The 25,874-nt window shown below is 42.5% G+C and overlaps 1 protein-coding gene across 21 annotated transcripts in view; it reads right to left on the bottom strand.

Moving 5' to 3' along the window:
* The window catches only part of Cadps (calcium dependent secretion activator), a 457,300-nt gene that overhangs the window by 322,194 nt on the left and 109,232 nt on the right, over nt 1–25,874 (bottom strand). For all 21 annotated transcript variants that reach the window (XM_036199656.1, XM_036199648.1, XM_036199650.1 and 18 more), the window contains one exon: nt 21,628–21,960. In XM_036199656.1, the coding sequence (XP_036055549.1) occupies nt 21,628–21,960 (333 nt within the window). The remainder of the gene's footprint in view (nt 1–21,627; nt 21,961–25,874) is intronic.

Genomic DNA, 25,874 nt, shown 5'->3' with positions numbered 1-25,874 from the left:
TTCATTGATCTTCAGTACATATACAGTGTACTCACAATTCTTTCTCAAGACTGAAACGTGCATTTGAGTGTTAGTTCACTTGTATGAAACAAGGTCTTGCTGTCTAGTCCAAGTTGGTTTGACCTTGTGCTTGCCTGGCCTCATCTTCCCAAATTCTGGGTTTCTAAGCATGGCCCATGTCATCAAGATTCAAAATTTTGTCTTCGCTATGTTTCAATGTGAAATAAAATCTACAGTTCTGACTGAATGAGAACCACAGCCTTCAGAATGCACAGAAAATAACCATGGGTCCTCAGTGGATGAGGCCTTAGCCACAGGTTTCAGAGGGGCAGAGAGTCTGCCTCAGCATCCTGAACTATGCACTTAGCCCTTCCTGGAGGAGATCTGGGGTTATCACAGCACACGAGCTACACTCCTTTAGAAGACTGAATTGGCTTTATCCCGAAACTACAGGATCCACGATTTTTGAGTTTCTAATTATGCAGGCAAGTGCAATACCTCTGAGTGGTCCATGGAGAATATTGATTAATAGCTAATGACAAATGATATAGGATTCTAGCAGAATTAAAAACAGTATTTATCCTCAAATAATTAGCCCCTCTGCTTATTTTATATCTTTCCTGCCAACTAAGAAATCCTCAACGTCTCTTTCTTTCTAATTATCACAGTGAGATTAGTATAATCGCCCATAGGAGAGAGAAATCCTTGTTCTACTCCTGTGTTTACCTGGTAACAAGGGCGCTGGGGAGAGCAATGTGGCTTTGTGGGTGTTCATAAAAGCTACTCATTCATTTAGCAGATTAGCATACAAAGTAATGGGCTTCATTGATGCATTTCCATTCTTTTTGTGGATTTTCCTCCCCCATCCTTTGCCTCTCTCCTCACTAGCCCTGACTGATTCTGCCTTGGTCATGTGTATTCTAGGTGGCTTTCCTCCTCTTCTCTTTCCCTTAAGACATTTATTCCCTCCCATGATCCCCTTTCTAGTTTCAGGATCTATTACCCCCCCCCCCCAAACACACACAAATCTAGATCTGCATAGGAAGGAAAAAAATATAAGGGCAGCATTGGCCAGGCCCATTTCATGCTTCTTTTTACCTTACTGGGAGCAGTGTTTACTGGTAAAAGTCATTCATGAAACTGTTTAGAATAGTTACTGAAGCTGAACATGTATATCTTATGGTGCAGATCCTTATTTCAGAGTGATTACTTAAAAGACAGAAACAACACTGACACCCATCAAAGAGCATGGATAGCGGGCTCAGGAGAAGTATGCAGACAGCAGCCCCAGCCAGAAACAGCACACATATTCATGCACACTAGAACAGGTGGGTAAAGGTTGTTCCAGTCACACACTGGAATAAAACACAGAAATGAGTAAGGATAAAATACCATTCCCTGCAACAATGTGAATCAATCTAAGACATGAAGGGAGGGAAAAGAAGCTGACACCAAGTGTCATGGAGTAAGCCATAATGTCATTTACAAGAGGTTCCATGTCAGCACAGTAAATACTGTGTGGGTCTCATACATCCATCTATGTAAAGTCCAAAATAACCAATGTGCAAAAACATCCCCAGTGGGAGGGATCTGGGGTATAAGTTGATTTAAAGGTCCAATTGCCAGGTTTCTTTTTCTGGCTTTACATATGTCTCTTTAAATGGTGAGCTAGAAAAGGAAGGACACACTCAGTCTCAACAATCAGGTGGGCGAATGGCAAATGCTCTGTGACAACGGCATTCAGAGATGCAGGGTTGCCCACAGTTCTCCTTTCGAGGGTGCTCCACAGATCATAACTATCAAACATGGAAGTTACAACAGTGAACACGCTCTTGGGTCTTTGTAACTATTGTTTTAAGAGATAGCAGTGGCCAGGCAGTGATGGCACACACCTTTAATCTCACAGCACTCAGGAGGCAGAGGCAGGTGGATCTCTGTGAGAGGCCAGACAGGTCTACAGAGTGAGTTCCAGAACAGCCAGGTCTGCTTCACAGAGAAACCCTGTCTCAAAAAACAAAAGCAAAACGAAACAGAAAAAAGAGATAGCGGTGAACTCATCTGTCTGTCATAGGCATCCATCATTTATCTGGTGGAATCTAGATGTAGAAAACCAGGTGTGTGTACATGTGTGCGTGTGCGTGTGTGTGTGCCTTTGCACATGCAGACATGTAGATGGAAGTCAGAGGAGAATGTCAGTTGTCCAACTCTATTACATTCTGCCTGACTAGCTTGAGACAGTGTCTCTTATTAAACCTGGAGCTAGCCTGGCAGCCAGCCCAGTGAGCCTCCTGTTTCTACCCAGCAGCACCAGGGTTAGGAGTACCTGTACATAGCCAAGCATGACTCTCTTATTTTTTTCAAACATGTGTACTTGGTATCTGATGCCCTCTTCCAATGTCTGAGGGCCCATATGTGGTACACACAGATACATACACATAAAATAGTAAAATAAGTCTAAGAGTGGAAATTTTGATGACGCTATCTGTCCATACTTAGTTCAGTTATAGGAGTGTGTTCTGAATGGCAGATTGTTCTTCTATATGTTTAGGAGAAAAAGCAGATATGAAGAAAGTAGCAGCCCAGTTTATTTCTGTGTGTACTTGAATGTCACAGGACATGATGTCCTTCCATTATTCCCATAATTTAGTGTGCAAACACAGCACATGCTAGGTTCTATTTCCAGTGGGGAAACACAAACCTGCCAAGGTGAAGTGCCTGCTCAAGTCATGAACCAGCAAATCACAGTGAAATTCAGTCCCAGGAGGCTTTGCTCCTTCCCCTCCTAAGATGAGCACACAAAACACAGACTTCGTTATGACGTGCATATGTGCCCATTATGGCACCCGTGCGTGTCAAGACACTTTCTTGTGTCCTTCCCTCTTAGCCCTTACAGCAGCTGTTTCTTTAACTGCTTGGCAAGGACTGGCTGCTTTTCAGCCTTCTACTGGGAAGGAACTTGTTACCTTAACAATCCCTTTACAGCTTAATTAGGGAAGTCTCTCCTCCATCTACCACTTATTTCACTTTTTCCTAAAACAAGTTCATTAGAATTCTTTTGAAAGCTCTCTGTACCATCTTGGAGCTCTTGTCTTACTCCACCCTCATCCTTTGCTTGTTAACCATGGGCCACTGCAGGGACATGGGGCCACTGTCCAGCTCTCCAGTACCAGAGCTTAGGAATGCCTAACTGCTGGCATTCAGATGGTCGCTTACTCACACCCAGAGAACTCTTTAGACCAGGAGAACGGGAAACAAATCCTTTACTCTCTTTTTTGAAGTAAGTATTATAAGCTTAACTTGGGATGAAGGTGAAACCAGAGGGAGAGTGTGTGTGTGTGTGTGTGTGTGTGTGTGTGTGTGTGTGTGCGTGCGCGTGCGTGCGCATAATGGAAGCAACTTCATGCATCCATCAATGCAGACAAATGGCGTGGACTCAAGCCTGGGATCCTTCCACACTCTAATGTGTGACTTACCTAGCTAACCTCTCTCAGCTGCACTTTTCTCATGTATAAAATGCAACTGAGGATAGTACTTGTCTGCACGAGAGGTCGATCAGTTTAAAATAGTTAACATCAGTGCTGGTCACTTTTATCACTACTTGCGTCCACGATCATGTTTATATGGGTCCAAGTGCATGTATATAGAGGCCAAAGGTCAGCCTCTGGTGTCATTTCTCAGGTGTTATTCACCTTGTTTTTGAGACAGGGTCTCTCAGCAGAACTTAGAATTTGCCAAGTGGGGGTAGATTGGGTGGCAAGCAAACCCTAGGCCTGCCTGTCTTACCTGTGTGGTTAGGATACAAGCATGTCCTTCCCCCTCAGCCCTTTCACATGTGTTCTGGACAGTGAACTCAGGTCCCCATTCCTGCAGGGCAAATACTTGACTTGCTTAGTTATGTCCCCAGCCCACTGCTTGCTCTTGCCCCTGGTTTCTGCATATCTGATGGATAGAGAAGCTGCATTTGCATCTGGCCAGTCTTCAAGTGAGCTGGCCACAGTATTCTGACAGGGTACTCACTGTGCTAAACCCAGGAAGTGATTTGGAGTATAGGTGCTGGTTCTCTTAGCACCCACATCGACATGAGCTCAATGTTATGCCCCGATACCCTGCAAAAGATTCTGAGCATGGACACCTCATGATGGAGGGACTGGAGACACTTTCCCCTGTACTCTGGGAAGAGAGGAATTCATTATGAAAGAAACACCAGGGGGTGAAGAGGGGGTGGTGTTTACAGACATGCATGGATCATGCTTCTAACAAAAACCACAAGCAAAGGGAAGACATTCATCCCACTACAAGAGGAAGTGACTTGCACTGTGGCCACAGTGACGTCACGGGGATGGGGGATAAGATCAGCCCTGAATGTCTGAGACACCACCGTGCTTCAAATCTCAGTTCTGCTACTGATTTGAACAAGTTGCTGGAGTATTTTGTCTTAGTTCCACAATATGTGAAATGCAAAAAATAGAAGTATTTTACCCCTTTAGGCTGAGGAGCAACAACTAAGTCATCAGACAGGCAGGTGATAAGCCCAATACACTCAGACTGCAAACATGACTGCCTTGGTTTCTGCTGTTGTTTTCTGGAAGTGGTGGGATGAGACTTACAGCTCCTGGTTTTAACACTTTCTCATTCTATGCTCATAGGAAGGGAGACCTTTTGGTGTCTGTGGCAGTCACTGGTCATTGGTTTCCTTGTGGTACCATGAGTCTTGTTTTGGTCAATGACTCACTGGAGAACAAGTCCTAGGATGAAACCTTTCATTGCCCATTGAAGAAACAGGAAATTTGCCGGGGCCCGGGAAGGCAGAAAACCAGGAAACAGAGTGACAGTGTGTGCATGTGCGTGTGCGTGTGCGTGTGCGTGTGCGTGTGTGTGTGTGTGTGTGTGTGTGTGTGTGTATGTAAGGTGTTCAGGGTCACAGGACTCTTCCTTCACTTTGCTCTGCTCAGCTGTGAGGGAGTGTGTTTGACTCCAGGGGAAGACTACCTTTGTCTACAGTACTCACATGCTTCTCTATGTCTATTTATTTATTTGTTTATTTGTTTGTTTGTTTGTTTTGAGTCAAGGTTTCTCAGTGTGTCCTGAAACTCCCTCAGTAGACCAGGGTGGCCTTGACCTCACAGAGATCTGCCTGCCTCTGCCTCCCAAGTGCTGGGCATAAATGTCTGTGCCACCATTGCCCTGCTTCTAGTAAACTCTAGGTAATCTAAAACAAAGCAGCTAAAAAATACATTCCTATTGCACAATATGTTAATCAGGTTTCTGCGACAGAGACGAAAGCCACATTTCTAATTAACCTTTACAAACCAGGACTCACATCGCTTTGATCTAAGTCACTGCTCTGTAGGTTTTTGTTCACTGCCAGGTACTTGCATCTCCACACAGACAGCACATGAGGGAAATCTTCCTTAAAGATGGAGTCAAATTAGCAACAAATCCGGTTCCATGGGAACACAGCAAGGACGAGGAGGCCAGGCGAGCAGCCAGGCACACTGTCGAATCTGGGGAAATCTGCCTTAGGCACATGCCCAAGGATTTTGTTTTGAATTGAATAATTTGTTAAGCCTACAAGTCTAGAAGAAGCCCAAATTAAACTTATTGATAAATTGTCCCATTTAAAAAGTGTTATTGGTTTGAGACTTTTGTATCGGGTCTTTATGTTTTCTCTCCTGCATTCACGTCATATAGCATATTCAAAATTGAAATTAAGAAGCCCTTAAAGATTTGTCTTTTCTCTTTACAAAATATTTTGTTTCATTAAAATTTTATTGTGTGTGTGTGAATTTGTGCATGTGTGAATGTGTACGTGTGTGCATGTGTATGTATGTCTGTGTGTTTGTCTATGCATGTCACAGTGCACATGGGAGGTCAGAGGACAGCTCAGGCTGTCATCAGGTCATCAGGCTTGGCTGAAGAGCCGTTACACTGGGCTGTCTAACCAGCACTGCTTCTCTTATTTGTTGTTCCTTCTTTCTGTTTAGTAAGTTAGTAAGGCACACACATCTGTTTTGAATGACACTTTATTTGCATATATAATACCGATATCAATGAAATCACAGATTATTCTTTTTGGTTTAGATGTTTTCTCTCAATGTGGTATCTATGGGATTTATCCCTTTTGTTGAATGTAGTTAGATTTTGCTTTGTTTTGTTTTAACGTGCCATAGTGTCTGTAATATTACAGTTGATCCACTTTGCTGGTGGTGAATCTTTATGCATCCCAATCTTTAGTTATTAGGGATAGAATGTCTACAAATATCTATGCGCAAATTTTGTAGTGGACAAATACACTCATTTTGGGGCATTAAAGGGTGAAACTCCACAGCAATAAAAAACATCCCTGGGACTTCACTTGAATAAAAGTTCCTTTTGAAGTTAGGTTATGTGTAAGAGTATAATGTTTAATGTTACTGTCAATGTACAGTTAATTGAATGTACACTGTAGTGATATCCAATAACTAATAATGGCATGTCCAGGCATATTCCTTGAGGGACTTCTTGTACAGTTACACAGGAGACATGTATAGAAATATTCATAATAGCACTTTTGTGCAGTTTCAAAGATAATATCTTCACTAATTCAATAAATGACAGTAGACAAACAATGAGATGTTCTCCAAAGTGAGCTTATTTAGCTAAGGGCAGCAATATGAGTGAATCTCTTGAGTGTAGGGACTCAGAGCCAAAAGATTCTGCTGTGTATTGTAGCCGTGAAGATTTACAGGGGTCACAGCACTACTATACAACACCTAGGAGACAGAGCTTGCCAGGGAACACAGTGTGCCAAGAGAGACCAGCGAGGGACAAGCAGCAAAAGCAGTAAGTGTTTGTGTTGGGGAACTGTGAAGGGACTAGACTCCAACTACATCACGAGCATTTACCATTAGTTTGCAAATGTCTATGAAGGAGTTGTTGATACTGGGCTGGGCATCATTTTGTATATTTTGTCTGTCTCTAATAATGACAGCACAGAATGTTTGAGACTGGGGAATTCCCTAGTGTCCATCTCATTGTCTTTCTTCCCAGGACTTTAATCCTTTGTTGTCCCCAGGAGCTTGAGACCTGGCATGTGGCTTGCCATCTAGAGCATACTCATGTCAGAATTCTTTGTAAAAGATGTGGTCATAGAACTAAGTTCCAGCCAATGGCACCTGATCCAAGGGAGGAAAACATCTGGGTTAAATCCTTCAGTGGTGTCTTAGCCAGGGCTTTTATTGCTGTGATGAAACACAATGACACAAGCAACCTGGGAGGACAGGTTTGCTTTAGCTTACAGCTCTGGGGTCCATCACAAGGGGAAGTCAGGCCAGTAACCTGATGCATAGACCTGGAGGCAGGAACCTGGAGGCAGGAACTGAAGCAGAAGCCACGGAGGAACACTGCTTACAGGCTTGTTCCTGATGGCTTGCCCAGCCTACATCTTTACATACTCCAGGGAAGGTACCACCCAGAGTGAGTAGGGCCTTGCCACATCAATCATTAATTTAAGAAATGTCCCCAGAGACTAGCCTACAGACCAATCTTAGGGAGGCATTTTCTCAGTTATGATTCCCTCATCCCAGATATGTCAAGGTTTGTGTCAAGTTGACAAGACCCAGCCAGCAGCAAGGCAGCGGCTTGCCTATCACTTCCTCAGGAGACAGTTGATGGACTGCTGGCAGGTGACTTCAATTGTGTGCACAAACAATACTGTAGGAGATGGTGCAGCCACAAAACTAAAGAGCCACGAGTTTAGACTTTCTTATCAGAGAAAAAAAACTTTTTGGGTTCCTTAAGTGACAGAAATTCACACAGGCAGCTTGATCTATGTGATCTAACTCATGTGACATTAATGTCCATGTTTATTGTGAAGGGGGATGGCTCTCAATGTATGCCATTGGAAGCACTGTGAACAGTAAGGATTCATCTCTGGAAGCTAGTCTGACTAAGTTTAAGTTCTAACTCTGCCGTTTGTGATGCCTTTGATGGAGTCCTTCACCCATCTGGCTGTCATTTCCATCACCTCTAAGGGGACTGATGACAATACCTGCATCATTAGGGAGCTATAAAGGTCAACTAGAAATGTGACAACTGTATAACTGGGCACAAAAGCAAAATATTAGCATAAAGAGAAAAACATTGCCACAAAACTTTACTTTTCAAAAATTAAAAACAACCACAGTTGATACCAATAGTTTTCTGAATAAATAGCATGGCATGTGATTTTACAGATTATTTCTTTAGCAGGTAGGCTCTGTGAATTCTGCATGCTTATGCCGATTTACGGGGTAGTTTGCAGACAATGCTCCACAGAGACAAAGCCAAGGAGTGCTGTATTGTTTCCTTCCCAACTTCCCCAACTCTTTAGCTCCACATTTTCCCCTTGTATCCACAGAGAAAGTGCAGAACTAACTTTAATCCCAAGGAAGGTGTTGAGAGTCATCACACAGAAAGATCTAATTGCTACCTTCCCCTCCGACTTTAAAAGAAGTTACAGAGTTAGAAAGAGCAGGGGAAATAATGGCTCAATCAGAAAGGGTTCTTTCTGGAGTATTTTCTGTTATGGAGTGCATATGTGGGTAGTTTGCTGAAATCCAAGGAGCAGGGCTAACACCTCTCCAAACTACAGACTTATCAGACTTTCAAAAACTGAATAAAAAGCCACAGAAGCTCCTATTGGTGAAATTATTAAGGCCACTCCACGTAGTTAAAGGGAGGTTTATTTTGTGGGGTAACTTACAAGTGAAGGGATAGGTAATAGGGTCTGGGAAAGGTGGGGTACATTCTGGCAGTGTTCTCTGGGAACTCTGCTCAGTCTACCTCCAGCATCCATGGTCCAGGAACCAAGAGAGCCCACATATCCAGCTCTCAGGTCTTCAGTGTCTTCTCTCAGCCCTGCCTTGTAGGCATGACAGTTACTGAAGCCTCAATGGGGGTTGAAACTTCAGGTCACAGCTGAAATGGCTACCCACTACAAGCTCCCACAGTGCTTGATTTTTCATCTCCTCACAGAATAGACCCTATCTATCAAACTCTCACGAACTACAAGAACCTTCTTATTACCCTTGGACTAAACCCAGCCATAGAGCTCTACACTGGTGATCAGTGCATCCCTGTCAAGCGGAAGCAGTGTTTGTCAGCTGCAGCCTGGTCTCTGTGATGCAACCTCAGGGACCTGCTCACATCTTTGCTCCCCCTTAAACCAAGCTTGGTGACTCCTTCCTTCCCCTTTCCCATCCCTTCTCTTCTTCCCTTTTCCTACCTTTGCCTGTGTATGTGGTGCTTAGGAATGAACCCAGGGTCATGCACATGGCAGACATGAACTCTATCACTGAGCTTCATCCCCGCCCCTCACAGATTTTCTTTCATTAAAAGCTGCTTCTTTTCTGCCAGACTTCCAACCTCAGCATAGAAGTCAAACCCCAGAGACACCTTGCTCACATAACCTCAGGTAGTACCATTTCCCTTTGCCCTCTTCTTCTACTACATATTTCTCTAAGCCCTTATCTCTAGCCATAGGAAATGGCATTTGTTGCCTTTCTTTTTCTTGTCTTGTGCATTAAACAGCACCTCTGTGAAAACAGATATCTTGTTATTCTCCAGAGCACTGCAAAATGAAAGGCTGAACTCCTATAAGTATGTGCATGGATGGATGGTACTTCATTGTCATGTAAATGTGTGGTCTATACACTTAATGCCCCTCTCATGCGAGCTTACCACAAGGATATCCTGGTGTTCCTGAAACCAAGCTAATATTTTAAGATGGGTAACCCATGCTTCATCATCTCAGGGCAATAGCATAAAGTGGCAAATGCCTATAAGTAGCAAAAATAATCAGAGAGAGTATGTTCTCTGAAATGCATTTGGAATGATACTAAGCAATCTCTCCATTCTGACAATTCCAATGATGGCACTTACCTTTCTATATTTCTTAGTAGTCCTCTAAGAACAACAATACTTTCTTATGGGGGCTGGAGAGATGGCTCAGTGGTTAAGAGCACTGGCTATTCTTCCAGAGGATCCAGGTTCCTTTCTCTATAGCCACATGGCTGTTAATAACAATCTGTAACTTCTGTAACTCAGGTCTTGGGGATTTCTGCCCTCTTCTGGCATCCATGGGTGCTAGGCAAGGTACATAGACATACACGTAGGCAAAACACCCACACACATAAAATTCAAAGGAAAAATTAAAAAGGATTTCCACATAGCAGAATCTCAATTTTCTTTTCATCAAGAAAGACTAGGCTGACAGAGCCTAATTTCTTGTCATTTATAGTGTTGAGCAATAAAATGATCATTTTCTAAAATACTACTTGTTTACTAGTAGAAGTCAGTGAAATGAGTTGATCGTATATAGTTAGCCCCCTATAGCCACAGGTTCTGCATCTATGGATTCAGTCAACCAGAGAATTAGAATATTAAAAAAAAATTGTCTGCATTATTTCCTAACAATACAGTCTAACAGCATCTTACACAGCATTTATGCACCAGGACTAAATACAAGTAATCTAGAGGTGATTCAAAGCATCATGGATGACGTTCACAGGTTACATATAAATACTATGCCATTTTATAGGAGAGGCTGGAGCACATGTCTTGACACCAATGCCTTGGTGACAGCTGCATTGATTTTTAACCACTTATACACTGGGACATGTTAATAACACTCATGCCTGAGGGATTATGGTAGATTCCCAAAGTGGCAACCATTCTTCCTTCTGTGACTAGCCATATGCAATAAGGATTTTCAGCCCCTCTAGTCAACAGATGATGTCTGCTTCTCCAACCTTGGTGTTCTGGCTCCCTCTGCAGTTTCCTACAGGTCAGGGTGGGAGAGACATGAATGAGACCTCCAGAGGCTCTGGAATCTTCTGGTTGTGGTGATATTTTGTTTCTACTCTTTAAGTTTTTCTGAAGACTAGAGGGCAAAGACAGTCACTAGATTAACCATAGAGTCCAGGCAGTGGTGGCACACACCTTTAATCCCAGCACTTGGGATCTCATGCCTTGTTCCCAGGATTTGGGAAGCACACAAGCCATTAATCCCAACACTAGGAAGGTTGAGATATGGCTGGAGGGAGAAAGGCATATAAGGTGGGAGGAGACAGGAACTCCAACTCTTTTGGCTGAGGACTCACAGACATTCAGTCTGAGGATTCATGGAGACAGGATCTCGCCTTCCTTTCGGCCTGAGGATTTTGTAGTGGTGGGAAGTTTCTCTAGTGGCTTGTTCCTTTGTCTCGCTGATCTTTCAGCATTCACACTAATGTCTGGCTCTGGGTTTCTATTATAAGACAAATCAGGATTCGTGCTGTACTACTCATTCATTTAGGAACCTGTCCACTGGCCAAGTGAAGAAATCCACACTGGTGTGTGGACTCACCCCAAGAGAAGTCATGCAAATCATACCATGGATGGATATTCGATCCCCAAATAGAACACAGCCCTCATCAAACCCACAGCAAAAAGGAGACACAAGTACAGCAGTGACCAGAAGAACCAGCCAGGTTACTGAAGGCTTGTGAGCAGTAACTAACACATTTGTTTTGAGATACTGAGTTATTGGGGTCAGTTTATTATAAAGAACCAGCTAGCTAATAGAGACGTGTACAATAGCAAAGTAGAGATCTCTACAAAAGAAAAGTTTTGCAGCTTCTTGTGAGCTTTGCTGTTTGCCTCTGGTAAATAGGGAGTCCATGTGTTGGGTCCCTGATCTATTTAGCTTCCATGCTTTCTCTTGGATAATGAGGAAGATCACTAGTCCCCAGTTGTCAAATCTTTATATTTTGTACCTATTGTCTTCATTCCAATACCACAGAAAAAGACTTTAAGTTAACACATTAATCCTAATGAGGAAGCAAACAGAAATACAGTTTAGTGTATGAACATAGTGGGTTGAATATAGAGAATTAGAGAGAGAAAGTGCACTGTTCTGGATAAAAGCAGTTGCCAGTATAAAGAGAGGTTGGTAGTTAGCTAGGACCCATTATGGCTATATCCACATCTTCTCTACATCTCCTCAGCATTCTGTTGCTCATAATACTTTTTATGTTCAATATTGCTGTATAGTAAACTATCTGGAATTCAGTGACATATTGTACTTATTATCATGCCCATGAGTGTAAGAATTGGCTGGGGGGATTTGCTATTCTAGAGTGGGCATGATTATACAATTCAGGCCATGGGCTGGGTTGGCTTGGTTATAGATTGTGGGATAAGCAGTTTTAATTTCATGTATCTTGCATTGAGACCCAGGCTTGGAGCACTCATTACTTGTGCTTTAATGTTTGAGGAAGATGACCAAATGTAGGAACTGGCAGCCAGACATGTCAAGCCCTTTGCACTTTAGGTCCACGGACAGCTCATTAACAAAGCAAGTCTGAGATCAAGGGTCAAAGACAGGAGGGAGAGAAATCTACTCAATGGTTCACAAGCCACAACTGGGTGTTCAAATTTAATTCAGGAGAAGGAAAGAACTGAGACCAATCACTCAACCAAGCACACTATATTCATAGTACAATTTCTTCTATGCTTTTTTTTCTACCATTGAGCAGAAAAGGTAATTGACATCTCAGATAATCTCTTTTTATTCAACCCAACCAGTCCCTCCTCCGTGGGGCTGTGACTGGCTGACCAGACCGCACATCATTTTCTGAGGTCTGGAGGACGTGCAGCTGCTGAAGCCACACTATGCTGCCTCCCACTGCCCCACAGCCACTGTCCTTGACCACCTGAGCCAGATGAAGGAAGCCAACACAAAACTAACACCGCTAAACAAATATCCACCGTGATCACAATTAACCAAGCCACAGCATTGTATTTTCACCTGATTTTTTTCCCTACAAATTTTAGGGGGAAAAAAAAGCAAGCTGTATAAAAAGCAACTCATAAAAAACTAAGTAAAACTCAATCTTCCTAGGGTAAAGGCAGATCAATAAACTTTCTAATGCCCCAAATTTTCTGTATCTATGGAAAAGATATATGATGTCTGCATATTTGGAAAGTGTACCTCAATATTTTCAACCAATTCAGCAAAGAACGAAACCATTCAATCTTCCTTTTAAATCCTACCTCTACCTCATGGCTGTTAACCTTGGAAAAGTGCTTCATCTTAAAACCCTCTCCCATTCCCTCCCTCCCTCCCTCCCTCTCTCTCTCCCTCCTTCCTCCCTTCCTCTCTCCCTCCCTCCCTCCCTCTCTCTCAATGCCTTCCTCCCTCTTCCCCCTTTTTTTCTATTTCTCTCTGACCCCAGCTTTAACTTCTTTATTAAAATATCTTCCTTGCAGGGGCTGGAGAGAGGATCAGCTATGAAGACCACCTGCTGCTCTTCCCAAAGACCTGGTTTGGTTCCCAGTACCCACATCAGACAGCTCATAACCACACTTCCAAGAGATTCAATGCCCTCTTCTGGGTTTCTGTGGATATTGCATGGTTCAAGTACTGACAAGTAAGCATACACACATAAATTAACAAATAATTTAAAATGTCTATCTTAAAGACAACGTATAAGGAATTTATATAAATATAAATAAATGTATTTGTTGCCAGACTTAGCACCTCACACATAGTAAATATTTGGCTGTTATTACTGTTCAAACTGGAGGTAGGAAAGCAGGGGGATCACAGGCCTCCACTGACTGAATCTACCATAAATGACTAACATAGAATTAATCACCATCTAGAAAGGAGAAGAAACAAATGTTTTTATTCAGAGTTTCAGAAGGGATTTAAAGAAAAAGGCTAAACCACAAAATGTAATCTGTGTACCAGACTCTACTGACCAGGCTTCTGAAAATCCCAGGTCTTAGTCACTGAGGAGGCAAAAAGGTTGCAGGGAGTCTGGGCTGGTGAGACGTATCAGAAGGCAGACAGCAAATTGTAATGTGCAAGATCGTGTGGGGCTGTGTAAGAGGACTGCCATTTGGCAAAAGGTATAAAAAGTAGAAGACAATCTTCCTGCCTTTTCTGCAGCTACATTTCTTTAACACCTTTGATTACAGCTCTGTACTTCAGTGCTTGAGGAAAGACCAAGGAAGCAAGTACACTTATGATTCCATTTTGGAGACAGACAGAAGAGAGGGATGAAATTTCTGTGGCAGTTTGGAAGGCTGCAGAGAAAACATCCAGTTCTCTGCTTATTAATGAAGGATACCCACTGTCTTCCAATTTCAACTTTATACTGCTGTTAGTTTCTTGGTAACAACAGGTACAATGATAATATTTGACTGTGTATTCCAGGAACAAATGAGGAAGAAATATGAAAAACTATGGTATGCTCTTGAAAATTAGATATTGCTTTCAGTTCCCCCATCTGCAGTGCCTTTAATTTTGTCTCCACAAACTGAGTAGAATTTTTCCATAATATGCTGCATGCATCTTGATCTTTTTAAGCTCTGTTTGCCAAGACTAAAAGCACATGTGATAAACAAAGTCATTTAATACCAGGAAGTCCACCAAATAGCCAACACTCTTTAGAGGCAGTGCATGACTTCAGAAAGACAAGATTTAATTTCTGTTTCTCTTTGATCAACCATGTGGTGAAAGAGACAGGTTAAATGTGACCAGAGGGAATGCTCATTCCTAGAACACTGTGGCCCTTTTGTTGATATCCTGCTGTAAAACTATACTGGTAGGTAGATTGACATCACATACCAATTGGTCTTTAAGTGGTTTGAATGAGGACTTATCCCCATAGGCTCATGTATTTGAATACTTGACCCCCAGTTTGTAGGACTGTTTGGGAGAGATTATGGGGGGTGCAACATTGGTGGAGGAAGTGAGTCACTGAAGGCAGGCTTTGTGAGTTCATACCCTCACCCACTTGTACTCTGCTTCCTGTTTGTGGTTGAGATGTGATCTCTCAGATTCCTGATCTTGTTGCCATGCCTTCCTGCCATGATGGACTCCTACCCCTCTGGAGATGTAAGACAAAATAGACCCTTTCTTCCATTGGTTGCTTGTTGCCATGGCATTTTATCATAGTATCAGGAAAGTAGCTGATGCGGACCTTGTTCTAGTTTTCTCTTGTTGAGACAAATGCAGTTTAAAGAAAGGCTTTGTGCTGACTGACAGTTTGCGATCTATCAGGGTGGGAAAACCAGGGCATCAGGAGCCTGAACTAACTGGTCACATGTCATCCTCAGCCAGAAAGAGAGAGATGTTTGTATTTATCTAACTTTCTCCTTTTCATAGAGTCCAGTATCCCAACCCAAGGAATAGGTGACTGTGTGAGCAGACATTTTTACTGTGCTTAACCTAATTAAGACAGCTCCTCCCCAGAGGCTTCTCCCAGGGAATTCTAGATTTCATCAAGTTGACAATTGAGAGTAATCATCACAGACCTCTTCCACTATTCCACTCTGCCTAGCCAGGAAGAAAGGAACAAACACACACCCTTATACAACAGGAGTGTTTAAGCACACGGGACTTCTGTATTGAGGAGTCTGTTGACACTGGACTGAGCATTTACATGAGTCAGGCCTTGGCCCTGTAGTGCCGGATGCTGGCTATAAGGTAATAAATGTAAAAACGATGGCTCTTGATCTCAAATTCTCTAGAGCACAGGTTCTCCAACTATGAGTCATGACCTTTGCCCCAAACAGACCATCATGCCTTGTAGTGCTAACAAATGCTGTCTGAAAGGCCTTGACTCAGATGCAGGACTGTTGAATGTTGTAAATTACAGTGTTTTTACATACAGAGTTTTCTGATTTCTATAGAACCATCATGGTTTAATTATAGAAAAACTTCTATGCCTTTTATGATTGTCATTCCTCAGCAAGTACCCATCTTTGGTTCATATTATGTTAGTGTGTGACTTTAAAAATCAGTCTGAATCACTGAGTTGAGTTTTACAGAACTTGTTAAGTTAATTTGGCTTTGGCTTAGGACAGAATTCCCAGCTTTCTGAAATGGCCCAAAACATATTTCAGCCATTTTGCATTGTACATTGTATATATTTATGCAAAGCAGTATTCTCAGCACTGCTGATTACAAGTCAAAATATTGATCAGTTCTGATAAATGTTGATGATGCTTTGTCTAGTAGTATCAAGTATTGAGCCAAGTTTTAATTTTTTGTGTAAAAATAAGCACGCCTATCTTATTAACATGCAAATTTTCATTTATCTTTAATAAGTGGTAAAATTATATGCTTAACAAAAATTTGTTCTAAAATTTCTTCCTGATTTATCTTCAGTCCATGTTTGATTTGTACACCTATTTTACATAGCTATCTACTTGGGGTTGTATAATAATGTCTTTGTGGAGGAGGGGAGCAGACACACAGAAACAAATGGGAGTGCACATGGGTGTGTGTGTGTGTGTGTGTGTGTGTGTGTGTGTATAGATAATAGATCTGTATGGAATACTATCCTGATCATAATAAGAGCTCCATTTCAGAAGAACAAAAAGACACTAAAAGAAGCCAATTTTAGCAGGGTAGTGAGGGAGACTTTCCCTTAAATTGCACACAGAGGAACTAGTCACAGGAACAGTTAGTGTGACCTTAGAATGACCCCAATGAGAAATGCCCTGTAATAGTCCTTCCTACCACCAAAGACAGGATGACACCTATGAGAAATGGTCCCTCCTACAACCACAGACAGAGCTGATAACTTGCTTCTAATCAATGTTCAATGGAAAGAATGAGGCGTTTTTGCAGATGTAAGAGTCTTAATCACTAGAATTTAAAGAAGATTTATCTTGGTGACTGACTTAATCCCCTTTAAAAGCAAGTCTGAACCCAGGGATCAGGAACAGCAAGAGTCTCTTTGTTGATAATTCTGAATACAGCCTCGAGGACCTGAGTTGTGGCACCAATGTGAAGGAGCTCAGAGGTAGATCCCTCCCTGCTGAGCCTCCAGAGGAGAAGAGGATCTGGCTGATATCTTAATTCCAGTCTTATGAGACCCTAAACAGAGAATCTGGAGAGAGATGCCTGAACTTCTGACCTAGAAAAAAAATCTGAGTTTTAATAATGGAAGATAACAAATAAGTGTGCTTTGAAGCTACTAAATTTGTGATCAATTTTATGCAACAATGTAATAAACATATATAATATCCAAGCACAATGACACTCAAAATCATCAGGATGGGTGGAGTGGGCAAATAAGACCGTTTGGACTTATGCCATGGGGCACTCTGGGGCACTGTAAGAGTCTAGGCATTGTCTCTAGACCACTACAAATGATGCTGGGGTCACAATCTGATGCTTTAAAAATCTGTTGAGACAATGAATAAGTAATAAAAGCATGTTTCTAAATAGCATTACTAGACTACTATTACAACAGCCTATTCCAAAATTTTAAAGAATCTCAACCAATATTACTGTAAGACCATTATATACACAGAATTTATTGTGGTTACAGGGCTAAAAGTAGTGATTAAGAAATAGAGTCATCACTGAAAAGCAAATACTCCGTCAACAAATCTTTAGGGAACTTGTGACCCTGTGAAAAGCTATGCTGTCATGTAGAGATTAAAGGTTCTGTAATGAGGTATGATACAACCCAGCAATCTGGGGCACAGCTGGAAGCCTGATAAAGTGAGGTTTCTCTTCAGAGTCGAATAAACTATGTGAAAAGCTGCCAGGTGTTAATCAAGTCCAAGGCAGACAGTCATAAGATAAACTGCACCATGAAAGGCATGATGGTTTGAAGGAAATGAAAGGAAATATTAAGAGAATTAGAATTCTATAGTGATGAAGAACTCAGTTTTAGAAATAGTTGTTTATTATTATTATTATTATTATTATTATTATTATTATTATTATCATCATCATTATCATTATTATTATTAGTTTTTTTTCAAGACAGGGTTTCTCTGTGTAGTTTTGGTGCCTGTTCTGGATCTCACTCTGTAGATCAGGCTGGACTCGAACTGACAGAGCCTGGCTCTGTCTCCTGAGTGCTGGGATTAAAGGCATGTGCCACTGCTGCCTGGCCAGTGTTAGAAATGTACAGGTATTTATAGACTGAGAAATCACATGCCATGTGTCTTCCAGGTTTATCTGAAAACACTCTAGATATTTACAGGTGGCCAATGTCATCTCTTGACAGTGGGGGCATTCATGTTATCCACACTGCCTATTGGGCATAGATGATGGCTCTGGAGAAGGTCAGAAGCATGCTACTGATGGTTCTGTGTTAACATATAATCAGTATGGCACTTTTCAGAAATCAGAATTGAAGCCACAGGAAACATCTTTCCTACTCATCCATATCCCTTCAATATTGTGTTGTGTGAATAGGTGTGTGTGTGTGTGTGTGTGTGTGTATGTGAGAGAGAGAGAGAGAGAGAGAGAGAGAGAATGTGTGTGCATATGCAAGGGAAAGTGAGTATGCATGTGTGTGAGAAAAAGGGAGAGGAAGGGAGGGAGGGAGGGAGAGAGAGAGAGAGAGAGAGAGAGAGAGAGAGAGAGAGAGAGAGAGAGAGAACATGTGTATGCTTGAGTGTTTGTGGGTGCATGTTTGTGTGAGTATGTCCATATGCATATGGACATCAGAGGTACTTGGTGTTTCTTCTCAGGTGCTACCTACCTTTTTGGTTGAGATAAGGTCTCTCATTAGGACTTGGGAATTGAAACGTATGTTAGACTGGTTTGTCAGTGAGCCCCAGGGATCCTCCTGTCTCCACCTGGCCAGGGCTGGGCTTATAATTGCATGCCATCATGCTTTCCTTTACACTGATGCTGGCGTTAATTTGCATGCTTCTGTAGGAAGCGCTGTTTGGAGGGAGCCATCTCCCAAGACTGTAATGTGCTTTTCAAGAGAAATGTTCACACACTTTAGAATGATGTAATTAAGAATGACTTGTAATGTTAAACACATTACAAGTATAGAAAATGATTGATCAAATGGGCAGAAGATAGATAATAAATGAGAGAAAGGGGAGAGTGACTGTATCTCCACAATATTTTCCTTACTGTGTCATTGTGACCAGCAACAGCCTTGTATTTCATGTAGGGGGAGCAGGACAGTCATTGTTTCATTTCTCAGATGACACAATGCATCTCAGAGAGATCACCTTGCGCTTGTGAGTTATGTAGGAATTCAATGCAAATGATCAGGCAGGTGCTCTCCCAGCACTGTGAGAAAGGAAAGCAATCATCATGAGTTATCAATGGTTTTACAATGGATGTTAGGTGGGTATGAGCAACTTCTTCTGAGGTCAATCCATCCATTCTCACACAAAATAGATCCTTATTTTGCATATGCAAATAGAGAGACTATTGGGATGGCTTCTCACTTTCTTCCTCTGTTATGATAGACAGCTTGTGTTATAACAGACAGCTGGTTCAGAACTGATATAATTGCTCTTTCAGAAATTCCACCTCTCCTTTGAGAGGAGATTGGCAGTCACTGGCAGCTTTTTAGAGAGGGACATCACTGAAATTTGCAAACAAAACAAAACAAAACAAAAACACACAAAAAAACCCAAACAAACAACCCAAAACAACACAACACAACACAACACAAAACAAACAAACAAAAAAACAGCTCCTGAAAACAGATTACAGCTTTCCCTCAGAAGCGCTGTGCATAAGAGGAACATGCTATGTGCACATTCTGCTTTGGAAGCACCTAGAAATTGCTTGTCTTGCAAGAACACAAAGGCATAGAAAATGTATAACTAAACAATAAAAAGTGTCACTAGGTTGAGGATGAAATCAACTCAGTTCCATATCCTGGCTCTTATGAATTGGCAGTGTTTTGCTAAGTGGAGTGCACTCTGAGAAAGAGGGGGTACGGATCTTTCATCTGTGACTCTTCATTACAGGGCTCAGGAAGTCCAAAGCCCTCTCTGGCCTGTCTTGCCATCCTACCAGGCAGTGGGGAGAGAGGGTAAATGCTATCTATCTTTGCGGCCAGCTCAGGCAATCATTAGATGAGAGCTGCTCTGGTCACTGTTGCATTATTGAGGGAGTGGCATTAGAGACTGCCCCCCACTCTCAATATGCCAGAGCACTGGCTGCTCTGGCTGCTCTTGCATGTCCTCAGTGCTGTGAAATGATCTAAGAGGGCTTAGTGCTGATGGGTTTCTATTTTAATAGCTGTGCTTCACTTTAATGAGTGTGTTTTTAAAAAGAAAACCTAGAACATCAAAGTTGGGATTTCACATGCATTACTCCTTAAGGTAAAGGTGAGCTAGGAAAGAAAGTGAATTTGAGTAGGTATAGTAAGCATACAAATAGTCCCAGGCAAACCTTGGAAACGGCAAAGGCATGAAGACTCAGTGTCAACAGCTGAAGGCTAAGAAATGGTTCAGAAGGTCATGTTCTCACTCCCAGGTGTTTTCACTACTTATTTGCTGAGATTTTTGTTATTTGTTTCTATCTATAAAATAAATATATACTTAAGACAGAAAGTTTAGAAACGTAGAAAAGCACAAATGGGAAATATAAAAACCAAGCCTGATGCTTCCTTCTAAAGATAAGCCATCAACTCTCTGCTGCTTCCATCCTTCTGCCCATAACAATACGGGGCTAAGTGCCAGGTTGCTTTTAGAGTACCATTTTTGACCTAGTGACAGCGAATGAAAACTTTAAAATGGAATGTGTTCTTTAACTCTTACCACATGAAGTGCATACCATCATAAGGCTCAATCAATGCTTAACTCTGCATAATTTCAAATCAGTATGGAGAGAGGGTCACAAAACCCAAAGGCCTCAAAGCTAGTGAGAGGTCAGAAGAGAGTCTCCTCAGTCTCCGAGAGTTTGAGCACTGGCAGCTCTTGGCTAATCCATTAGTGTTTCTGCTTAACCTGCTGCAGGGCCTACAGTTGACCCAGGGGAACAAGAGCAAGGGTAAAGGATTCTGACAGCTCTTAGAGGGAATGGACAACATAGTTACCAGAAAGGGAAGGCCTTGTTTGAAATTCAAATTCCTAGGCTGGCCCCAGGTTGAAACTCTCTAGGGATGTAGCTGGAACATGCATTTAAAACATGCTCTTATGTGCCACACACAGAATAGTTCAAAGCTATGTGAAGTAAATTCAATGAATATTTTCTGAGGGAGTAGATAGCACCAGATGGGTATATAGGAAACCAAAATCTCCTGTAGCTTGCTCTCCAAGCTTTCATCCAGGGGAAATACTGGCCTATGTGGGGGTAGTACTGAGCAGAATCTAAGGTCCAGCTCTTACTCTGATGCATTCAGAGACTCATGATGGATTGGGCTATGATTCAACTCAAACTTGAGCAGGATTTCTGTGTCAATCACTCTGGATACCCAGGCTTAGTGTCTAGCTCTCTTCTTAGCTGGAGACACAGGAATGTCTCATTCTGTACACACTACCCACTTTAAAGCAGAACTATCTTTGTAATAAAATCATACTGTTGGTTGCTAGCTCTTTTTATACAAGGCTATACCATTCTTATAGTGCCTACTTACTCCTCAGCCACAATGAGGCCAGTCCTAGGATCCATGAGACCAGGAGCCACTTAAGGGCTCACATAAATGATTCAGTGTCTTTTAACATCTGATAAAACCACAATTATAATCTAGTCTTCAATAAGTCGATCTTTCATCAGAACACTTATAAAATATGATTTTAATGTTTTTCCATCAAGAAGTGGCCCATAAAAATTCATAATGGGCTCTGCTGACCCATACATAGTTCTAGGCCCAAGGAAGAGGCACCTACCTGACAGGCATTATACAGGAGTTGATGCTCAAACTTCTTGATACCAAGAATGTTTTGGAACATCTCATAGAGTTGTTCTTTGCTCAGAATCAACTCAGAAGCTGCACTGGCTGTCATCCGGGCTTGTTGCTTCCTGGGGTCCTCCTCACCACGGTAGATGGCATCAAACTTGGCCATCCAGGAGCTCAGCACGGTCTCCTTGCTGAGCCCATCAATCTCAGGCAGGCTTCGCACCCTCTTCTCAATGTGTTTCTTGAAGACCTCCCGAGAGTCATTGGCTGAGCAGCCACCACTCTGCACCATGCGGGCCACACGGTCACTCTTGAGAAACACCTGAGCGAGAGAGGACCAAGAAGGATGGGGTCAGTCGTGAAGGTGCCAGTGCCCTGGACTGCATCCTTCACATATATCAGGGAATGCACCAGCGTGGTCATTTTCCACTGGTTGGGTCCTTGCTGTGTGATTTCAAACAAGTCCCTTGCATGCTTTTTTTCATACACAAATCTTAAAGCAAGCGTAAAAATAATGCAATAGCCCCCCTTATGTGAGGGTGTGTCCCAAGACCCTCCCCGGATGTCTGAAGAATGCAGTAGGCCCCCTTATGTGAGGGTGTGTCCCAAGACCCTCCCCGGATGTCTGAAACCACAGATGTCAGTGCACTTTACTTGCTTGTTGTTTGTTTCACTTGGAGACTCTGATAAAGTTTAATCTCTAAGTCTGAAAAAGACCAGCACCAATTCCAGCGAGAAAACAATTACAGCGATACATTATAATAAGAGCTATTTAAAGTGTGTGAATTGCTTAACTCCAGGATTTTTCATTTAATACCTAAATAAAGCTGTGGAAATTGAGACTACAACAGAAGGGAGCTTACCCGTGGGCCGGAAGGATTGAGCTCAGGACAGGTGCGTCAAAAGCATAGGCCACAAGCTTAGACTGGGCGGGGCTTCCCTAACGCTGCTGCTCAGTGGCTGTGCAAACGGTGCTGTGAACCTCTTCAAAACGTTAGTGTTCCTATCTATAAACTAGGGAGATAATCGACTCTATATAGGTATTTTAATTAAGTGAGTCGTTTTGAAAAGAGCACTTACAACGGTGCCTGGATCCTTAAATGCCACAGGGGTCCTTATTATGGTCATTAAGTATCTAGCACACAACACTTACATGTTAATCACCACATGCATCTTGTTCATGCTCTAAAGGATACTTGTCATAACTGGAGTTAAGTATCAGGAAAATATGTGCTAATTTTCTGTCTCCTTGACTAGTGTGAAAGGAGTGTATACATGATCTTCAAATGATCTCCAGCCTCATGGTACTCTGAAAATGAACTAAAAATACTGTAGCTGTTAGGTTCAGTCTACTCTGGAAGGTATGTCCAGCTTTGTGCCATTGTGATAGAATGTTATCATAGGCAAATGTTCAAGAACTGTACAGTCAAGTTCCCAAATGAAAAACTTCCTCGAATTCATGTTTCCAGTAAGTTTATGAATGTGTATTGGGCAGCCTTTATACCTGTCCTTAGTCACATATGACCTGAGTGTAGATAGGAATCTGAGACTCCACAGAGGGGTAGTAACTTGCCCATCATAACGACTCCAGCCTGATTATTGTGTCTAGTGATAGAGAGGAAGACTGGGGGAGAGAGTGATGTACACACACATGTATGTATGAATACCCACACTGGTGCATGCTTAGAGCCTGGGAGGATAGTCAGTGGCCTGCTTGATCACTTCCCACCACATTTCTCTCACTTAACCTGGAGTCCGGCTGGCAGCCGGCAAGACCAGTACTGCTGTTGTTCTCGCATCCCTTTTGTGATTGAGGTTACAGACGCATTCACAACCATAGTCAGCTTTTGCTGTGGATTTTGAGGATTTGAAGTCAGGTCCTCATGCTTGTCCAGCAAGTACTTTTATCATTTAAACTATCTCCTCAGTCTCCACGTGGTCTCTTCCTTCACTCTGCTTCTTCTTTCCCTTTGGGTCTCCTCCACTAAGTGGAGGACCTTACAGCTTTGCTGAGTCCTGGGAAGTTGCCACTCACTAGTTTTCTCTTGCTCCACTGCCCACACTTGGAAGGTCACACAAGCTCACACACAGTTATGGAATGTACTACAAGGTACTGCTGCTACCGCTTCATATTCACTGAGAGGAAAGTAACTGACACACTGGAGCTCTGTCCTGGTCATGCTCCAGAAGGTGCACAAAGGTTCTCCAGAGGATGTGCAAACATTCATCCCCTGCCAGATGCCAGCACTTGCCTTGTAGGCTCTGAGGGTATCACCTAGGGGCTTGGTGGAAAGAAGGTGGCCTTGTGCGTTATGACAGCAACATACTAGGTAAAGAACTGTTAACCAATGTGGCTTCCATCTATTGTTAACTTGATGCAGTGATTTAGAAAAGAGGTCTGAGGATTTGTCTTCCTGGCATGTTCTGGCTGCCTGGGACCTGGAGCTCAGCTATATTTGAGAGTTAACTTTAAAGTCAACTAGAAGGAGTATTTCAAATATGTTTCAGGTCTGACACAGCTTTTATGAACTACAGAGTTCACATGGGAAGATGCTCTGCTAAATGAGGATTTGCTTAACCTGAGTCTCAGCTATAGGCCTAGGTCTCAAGGAATAGGGAGCTGGAAAGATGGCTCAGTTCGTAATGCACTTGGTGGGCAAGCATGAGGACTTGAGTTTGATCCCTAGCGGCCGTGTAAATGATCTGGGCATGGTGATGTGGACTATAATCCCAGCACTGGCAAGGTGAAGTTAGGGGGAACCCTGAAGCTCACTAGCCAGCCAGCCAGCCTGCCCAAATGTACAAGTTCTGTGTTCAATGAGAGATCATGTTTCAAGAAATAAGTTGGAGAGTTATTGAGGAAAACACATGAGGTTAATGTCAATCTTCAATGTGCACTTGCACACATGTGTGCATACACACACTCACACACACATACACAAACACACACAGAAAGAGAGAGAAAGAGAGAGAGAGAGAGAGAGAGAGAGAGAGAGAGAGAGAGAGAGAGGGAAAGAACATGTATACATACACAGAAGAACAGTAATGTTGTAAAAGCAAATTGAGGTATCTTTAGGAAGATAATGCAGCATTGTGGGTGAGGATGCAAAACTAAGATGCTGTGTTACCTGGGATAAATCACCCTCTCTCTGATTTCCCAATTTCACATATGTAGGCTGAGAAAATTGAATTATGAGGTCTTCTAGCTTCAATGTCTTTTTTTTTTTTTTTTTTTTTTAGCTGAGGACTGAACCCAGGGCCTTGTGCTTGCTAGGCGAGCGCTCTACCACTGAGCTAAATCCCCAACCTGCTTCAGTGTCTTCATGGGCCATTTTATTCTTTCTTACTAGATAGGACACACTGTAGTAGGTGCTGAGGTATAATAGTAGAAAGGCCCAGACTGAGCAATCACAGAGGGTAACAGAAGTAACCCTAATAATCTCATATCAAATAATCACAATCTGGAATGATCACTGACAGCATAGAGTCCAGCAGTCATGGGTGCCTGTATGGGAGTCTATGGTGGTCAAGGAGAACCCAGCAGTCATGGTGCCTGTATGGGAGTCTATGGTGGTCAAGGAGAACCCAGCAGTTATGGGTGCCTGCATGGGAGTCTATGGTGGTCATGAAAACTTTCCAAAAGTAAACAACTCTGAGATGGCAGTACATGTGAAGCAAAAGACAGAAGAGAGAGGACACAGGTATTTCACACTGAAGGAACAATTTATGTAACAATGCCGAGTGTCTGAAGACACAGAGAATTGAGTGTAGGCCACGGCAATGAGGTGTTGGGGAGTGCTGGCATGAGATTGACAGGAACAACTACACATCCAGAGCTAGGGCAGAGGCATGACAGCCACTGGGCTGCATTTTAAGGGCACTAGAGAAACTCTGATGGTTGTGAATTGGGACACGCACAAGAGTGGGGGAGCCAGCTGAGAGGTCCTTCCAGAGGACAAGTAAAGAGCAACGGTGGAATAAATGGGAGGGCCTCCATGTCTGTTCTTAGCTGTAAGGACCACAGAAGTTTAGAAGTGTTCAAAATGGAGCCATGCTCCCCCAAGCTCCAGTGTCCATGCCAGTGTCCCACAAACCAAGGAGAGCCCGACTAAACTCTTAGAATCACATTCATTTTCCCCCGAGCCTCTCCGTAGCTTCCATCCGTCATGATCTGATGACTATTTGGTAAATACTTGAATCTCAAGGTAGATTCTAAGTTTTGGGAAGACAGTGTTA

The sequence above is a fragment of the Onychomys torridus genome, chromosome 9 (assembly GCF_903995425.1).
Source record: "Onychomys torridus chromosome 9, mOncTor1.1, whole genome shotgun sequence".
Taxonomy (NCBI): domain Eukaryota; kingdom Metazoa; phylum Chordata; class Mammalia; order Rodentia; family Cricetidae; genus Onychomys; species Onychomys torridus.
This window is presented reverse-complemented; position numbering and strand designations above follow the sequence as displayed.